This window comes from Mandrillus leucophaeus, unplaced genomic scaffold (assembly GCF_000951045.1).
Source record: "Mandrillus leucophaeus isolate KB7577 unplaced genomic scaffold, Mleu.le_1.0 Scaffold210, whole genome shotgun sequence".
Taxonomy (NCBI): domain Eukaryota; kingdom Metazoa; phylum Chordata; class Mammalia; order Primates; family Cercopithecidae; genus Mandrillus; species Mandrillus leucophaeus.
In genome coordinates, this window is record NW_012102144.1 from 462,869 (window position 1) to 470,294 (window position 7,426).

General features: G+C 37.7%; 1 protein-coding gene across 1 annotated transcript in view; it reads left to right on the plus strand.

The window, feature by feature from the left end:
- SYNPR (synaptoporin) overlaps positions 1-7,013 on the plus strand; it is a 362,501-nt gene extending 355,488 nt beyond the window's left edge. Inside the window, exon 6 of the mRNA XM_011980358.1 lies at positions 5,272-7,013. Within this exon, the coding sequence (XP_011835748.1) occupies positions 5,272-5,562 (291 nt within the window). The 3' untranslated portion in view covers positions 5,563-7,013. The remainder of the gene's footprint in view (positions 1-5,271) is intronic.
- The last annotated feature ends 413 nt before the right edge of the window (positions 7,014-7,426 follow it).

Here is a 7,426-nt window from a genome sequence, read left to right on the forward strand (position 1 = left end):
TCTGAACTTTAAGGTTGAAGCCAGACAAAAGTTAAAAGGAATAGTTGGGCGCATACAAGTTCCTGGGGAGAAAACACCGTTCAAGCCACATGTAGTTAGAATACACCCAACTGATTAGAGAAAAATACACAGACCTAGTAGGGTAAAAAAAGAAATTCATAATGTAAAAAAGTACTCATAATAGCTATGGTAATTTTTGAATTTTCTCCATGCTTCTGGTTTAGTTACTTTATAACATTAGAAAAGCTGCACTGTATTAGTTGAACAAAGTCAAATGTTTTCACCAAGAGTATGGCTCTCACAAGAAAAAAGAAAATCTGACAGTTAGCAGGGACACCTAATTGGATTTTTAATTTATAAGTGTAAGAACTTGTATTATTCCAAAGAAAGAAGCTGTATCTGAGAAATACATAAGCTATAATGGCCGCAAAAAGCAGCAGTTATCAAAGAATAGAAGGCTCAGCAGTGTTTGCTGAAAGAACATTCTTTAGCACACCCTAGAAATAATTATCTTTGCTTCAAGATTAACCTGTGTTTCTACAGCTTTCTGAAATTCAATCTGGGAAGGCACTTAAGAAGAGAAAAAGGGTTGCTACTGTGACTGGACTGTGATTTCTGCTTTGGTGAGATAGTAACCATGAAAATAAACTATGCATTAGGGTCTCACAATCATTTTTATTCATTGCTGACCACACTTGTAAATGAATACTTTGAGGTATACATTACCATATTTACTTATACTTTTGTAGTTTGTTTATAGACAGTATTTAATTAAAGCTATTACAACACTGATCTCAAAATCTAACAGGACAAAGAGAAAATTGCTTGATATGTTTATCAGTTTAATAATTAATCTCCCAATAAATTATGACATTCTGCATGTTTCTTCTAATTCCACTTCTGATATATCTACTAATTTTTAGACTAAAAGATAGAAATTATGAATGAAAAACATGTGATGTGTCTCCTAAAACCAAAATAAAGAATGAATTGAAACCAAATAATGTGATGTGTGTGAAAGGACAGGTCCAGTGGTGTTGTAGTGATGTATCCGTATCAGTTAACAGTCTTCCAGCTCCTAGTGAGAGAAAACTCAATTCAAATTGGCTAAGGGAAACCAATCCTCATATCCCTAAAATCTGTTTTTGCAGTCCGCTTCTGGTACCAATGTTTGTATGCATCAGAATAATCAAAGCTGACTCTAGCTACAACAGGAAAAAAGTTTTTGGAAGGATATTAAGTAGCTCATACAACTTGATGAAACCTGAAGAAACAGGTTCTAGAAAGAGCAGAATCTAGAGCAGAATGAGAGTTCTAGATGTTCAGTACCAAATAATTGTTGCTTAGAGTTGCCGTTAGTGGAAAGTTTTACCTAACCTTGCATTGCTCTGCTCAAAATGCGAAGTACCAGGAGAGAGCTCAAGCCATTTGACTGAAACTTGGCTCTGCAAAGAAAATCAGATTTCTATTACCAAAAGCAGGGGAAAGGACATGAATCAACCAAAACACAATATTTTTATTACAAATTGTTCGGCTTCAAATCCTATTGTGCTAGCTTATGCAAAAACTGAAAATAGTTGGAAAGGCATTAAAAGTGTGTCTTCCCGGGGCAGAACCCAGCAGCCAAGAACTGGAAGCCTGTCAGGAAGCTGGACAGTTCTCATCCTCCATCTCCCATCTCTCTTTCTTTCTGGGTCCCTGTCCCTTTCTGCATGTTTGTTCATTATTCTCTCTTTTCAGATGAAATTTCATTTCTTTTTTTTTTTTTCATCCACACAGCAGAAGATAGCCACTTTACAGTTTCTAAGTTTATATGTATTTTTTAAAGAAACAGCTTGGACTGAGCAAAAATCACTCAGGTCCAATTGCAAATTTCTGGTAGAGAGAATCTTTTTAGCCCACCTTAGGCCAGATGTCCACCTCAGTCTCATCAGTTATGAATAGAGGGTTTGGTGAATGTTGTAGTAGAAACATGGCTCAGAGAACACACTTTGCTGGGCAAACATAGGTTTTGGAGTAGGAACCAGACACGTACCACAATAAATGACTTCTACAAGTAAATGAATCAGGAAATAATAATCATATTCTCTACCTTGGTAACAAATTTACTATCTTCAAAGCACTTTGGCACCTATAATTTTACAGCAACACTAAAATGTAGGTAAGATACCCAGATACTACAAATATTGGGAGCTGAGGTAAACTCTCTAATCCTTAGTTTTATCATCTGTAAAATGGGGATAACTATACAACAGACCTCAATACTGTTGAAAGAATTCAGTGAGATAATCTATTAAAAAAATTCTTAGCATCATGCCCAGCTTATGGCAAATGCTCAATACATGTCAACTGAAAACGGCTACTAAAATACGATCATTCTTAAATGTCATACAGTGTTAGAGCCTAAAGAGAGGAGGAAGAAATCGTTTTTAGCCTCTCAATTTCTTTCAAAGTTTCACTGAGCACAAGTATTTTAGCCATAATTTCCACTTCTGTTTCTCCAGCTTCACTCCTAAAAATCTTAGTACGTCTCTTTAGACAATCTAGATTTTGTCTTCCCATTTTTTGCATGTTATGTCGAGTGTCTGTCAATTTCTCTTTCTGTCGTCCCCAAGTCTGAGCTTGAATCAAATTCTTACCCCAATTTCAGTTGCAACAAAATGGCAAAAAGGAGTTCAAGGGCCCGAGTGCCCCTAAAATGTGCCAGCCAAGAGATCTGTGATGCTGGACTAAAAAAATGAGTACTCCTTAAATATGCCCATTGAAATGCCTTGTTTACCTTCTTACTTTTAAGTAGCATTTCCTTGATGTATAAGTTTTTCTTCAGCATCCCTTTTTTAAAAACCTAATAGTAACAGGGAAAAGAGAGAGATCAATAGATAGGAAATAGCTAAAATTACATCCCTGGACAGAGCCATGCCTGAAAAGATCCCTTCATAATTTTTCCTCCTCTTCCCTCCCTTCCCCTCCCCTCCCCTCCCTTTTCCTCCCTTCCCCTCCCCTCCTGTCCTCTCCTCTCTCCTCTCTTCTCCTCTCCTCTCCTTTTCTTTCTTCCTTTTCTTTCATTTCCTTTTTTCTTTTTTTTTGAGACAGGGTTTTGCTGTATCACCCAGGCGGGAGGTACAGTGGTGCAATCATAGCTCACTATAGCCTGGAACTCTTGGGCTCAACAGATACTGCTGCCTCAGCCTTCCAAGTACCCCTTCTGAGTACCTGGGACTACAGGCATGTGCTGCCATGCCCAGCTAATTTTTTTTTTTTTAAAGAGACAAGATCTTGCTATGTTTCCCAGGCTCTTCGATAATTTTTTTATACTCATATATTGACATACACTTATAAAGGTACAATTTAATCAAGATCCCCCTTTTAATGGAAAATATTCTGGTTACCACACACATGGTAAAATGGTCCTGTATGCAAATTACAGTTTTGTCAGTAGTTAACTGATTTATTTTGTTCGAGCAACGATTACACCTTATTTATGTTTTGTATCTCCCTCAGCAGGTAGCCTAGAGCATGGCACAAAATAGGTTCTCAATTAGTGTAAAAAAGAAGGAAAGAGGATGCAAGAGGAGAGAAGGAAGAAGGAGGGAGGTCTGGATAAACCAGTCTTTAATTAGATCAGTTGGGGTTCTAGATACTTGATTTTGGCTATTGTCTCAAGAACGTGTTCTCATTGTTTATGCCTCAGTTCAATTATACTGAAGCAAAGAAAAAGAAAAAGTCTGCAAAATACAATTCACGGAAATATTTTAGAAAATGATTCAGAACATAGTTTACCTTTAGTAAGTATTTGCTAATGTGTTCAGCACTGTCTAGCTACTTTACACATACCCTCTTTAATCCTCCCACCTATCTTCCAAGAAAGGAATCCTTGTCTCCATTCCATACAAGAAACAAAACAAAAACAAAAACGAAGTCTACAGAATAAATGCCTTGTCCCAGGTAGCAGGTCAAGAAACTACAGTCCCCAGGGCACTTTGATTTCAAAGCCTATAGAGATTACTCCGAGACTAAGATTCCATTCATGTGCTGCTAAAATATTGAAATATTTTGATAGTCTCAGCTCCAAGTCTCTAAGGCCCAGCTTCTTGACTACACCAGTGTCCCCTCTGTCACCACTACTCACAAGCCACTATGGATCATCTCACTGTCCAGAAACCAAGGGATAAATTTTGATCCAGCAAAGGACTTCCAGCACCCTACTCCAGGACGGTGGCCACTGTCCAAGTCCATTTTGATTGGTCAGCATCGTACTAGGGGGTGGTGACTAAATATACTTTAATGTTATCACAGCTTTGCATTATACTACTGTTACCTGTCTCCATTAGGGGGGTTATTAAAACAGACTGCCTGTGGTTAATTCCCAAGTCAATCAGCCAGCCTTGGAAAAGGCTACAGAACAAGCCATGGACTGAGGACTTCTGTTTGGGCCTCAAGCAACAGCAAACAGTTCTGCTTCCATCAAACCTTAGGCCCTGGGGAAGCAACACCCAGTCCTCTGACTCACCGACACCCTCCTGGAGAGTAGGAGGAATTTCCATAGGAAAGTTTCACATCCAGTTCTTATGAAAATATTTTGTATTTCTCTGAAACCTGCACTTTGTTCATAGTCTGGTTTCAGCATTCACTTATCCCTGTGAGAGGCACAGAAAGTGCAATTTCTCAAACAGTCAACCTCTCAATATGCTATCATGAATATGTTTATTTGCACATCACCTGTACCATTGCTTATCCTATATTTTTAATTGACTCACTTTCTTTATATGATTGCAATAAATGGAAAAGCAAAAGCAGTATCTCTAACCATAAAGAGAAGAAAGCCTTATAAATGAAAGCACCATTATTAAAGTGAAAATTCTCAGCCCCATGCCATCTGGAAATATCTTACACACCATGAAGGGTACTTTATTTGGAGAATAAATGATACCTTAAGTAAGGGTTCCAGTTGTGGAGCCAGAACAGGGTTTGGATCCCAGATCTACTACTCAGCAAGCCACATGCCCTTAGACAAGATTTCCACATCTTTAATATGGGTATGACAATAGCAACTTTTTCTTAGACTGATTCTTAGACCAAGGGAATTGATACACAGAAAGCCCTTTATGTAGTGCCTGACATGTAGTGCATCTAATAAAGGTCAAATATTCTAAATGAAATACCAGTTCCAAATGGAAAACTTGGAAGAGGACTCAACTTTAAAGTGAAAAGTGATCTTTTGTATTGTGAAGGAATTTCCAAAATGGAAATTTTTCTTGGGTTTTTGTCTAGTCTATCAATTCATTGGCTTTGATTCTCCTTCAGGTCTTTGGATTCTTGAACTTTATTCTCTGGGCTGGAAACATATGGTTTGTTTTCAAGGAGACCGGCTGGCATTCTTCGGGACAGAGATATCTTTCAGATCCGATGGAGAAGCACTCCAGCAGCTATAATCAAGGTGGTTACAACCAAGACAGCTATGGGTCAAGCAGTGGGTACAGTCAGCAGGCGAGTTTGGGGCCATCCTCAGATGAGTTTGGCCAACAGCCTACTGGCCCCACTTCCTTTACCAATCAGATTTAACAGAGTAGCATTTGCATTCTTCCAGAGATCACCTCACCACCTTCCATTTCAGTGGCAGAAGAATTTTTTAAGAGTTTCAATCAATTATTAATGCAGAGAGTATTGAATGTAAATCAGAGATCTCTAGTCTTCATTAAGGCAGAAAGTCCTGGGTTGTGATAAATGACACTTAGAGATGAGATGACATGAGGAGATATATTATTCTTCATAGATTGCTAATTGGAGAGTACCTTGTTATATATACAGATACTTTCATGGTCATTTTGTATGTGTGTTAAAGTAGTAGAAGTATTTTGTAGCTTAAAGTCTCTAGTATGTAATATGCATAAAGTAAATCGAATAGCACTGAGTTTTCTTATGCATTTTGATGTGAAAGATGTTATAATAATTTCTAGAAGACAATTTGGTGTATCACAACATGCATGTCTTATTTTTTTTTAGTTTTAGGTCTTATAGGACAATGAGTCTCTAAGTTATTTGTTTCAGAAAATTATTCTGTTTTTTTATGTGATAAATCAATGCTCACATGATTTAAGTGCATGAATAAGCATTTTCTCACAAAATGAACATTTGAACTGTGTTTATGAAAATTTTCTGGTTTGCACCATGAATTTGTCAAGTGGATATTTATAGGAATATATTCACTACCTTGTATACTTTGCAGATTTGTCTCTCTGGCTTTACCCAAGTTCTGAATGCATTGTAATTAAGATTTGAGTTTTTCTTTTCCCCTATTGTTAGACATTTAGTGTTACATATGATAACTGCCCAACATTTATTCTATTTACTTAGCTAAATATTTGCATTCTTGTAACCTTCTATGGTGTTTTTGTGGCTCTTATCTTGTGGACCATAAATAACATGGCCCAATAATTCTTTGTGTTTATGGAGTGTTGTTTTCTTAGAATAATGGAGATGCAGATATAGATACCATAGTCAAGATATGCCTTGCTGAAGTATTTATTTATAAAGAATATTCTGTAGAACCTCTACTACCAGCTACACTTTTAAATCCTGTTTATTTGTAAAGCTAATATGTTCCTCAATGTAATTATTAAAAATTCTGAAGTCACAGCTAAACTTACTAATTCTGATTTGAGTGTAGCCCATAAATTAAAAATGGCTTCCATATGCCACTCTGTATTCCAAAGAGAGTTCTCATGAAATATTCTCCAGAATGTATTCATTATAAAGAAAATGCCAATCTTCACTTCCTCATTTTAACTCAGTTGAAACACCAGGACCCAATAGAGAAGGCAAGCTGAGCATCTGTATTTCCAGATAAAAGTTGTTATTGATGTATAAACTCGTCGTGTGATTGGTGATGTTGGAAGCATTTTAGCACAAAACAGCCTTGTGTCTTAGATGATATCTGTAACCAGTTTCTGAATCCCGTTGGATAAAACCATATTGTGATATCTATTTGACGTTAATAAAGTTATTGCATACAATGCTGGCTGGACAATGGACAATTACAACAGTAGAACCCGGTTGGCTTTAACAATGACAGAACGAACAAGGGTTAAATGCACAGTGCCTCCAATCTGTCACCCTGTCCTTGTTTCATGAGCCCAGTGAGGTTCGTTCATTCATTCCACCATTCTAGGACTTCCTGTGCACCCGTCACTGTGCATGCCACTGGGAATGCAGTAATAAAAAGCAAAAACAGGCTGTATGTTAAGAAGCTTACACTCTATTAGGAGAGACGGGCATTAAAATAATCACACCCCTGGCGGGCACCTATAGTCCTAGCTACTTGGGAGGCTGAGGCAAGAGAATGGCGTAAACCCAGGAGGCGGAGCTTGCAGTGAGCTGAGATCCGGCCACTGCACTCCAGCCTGGGTGACAGAGCGAGACTCCGTCT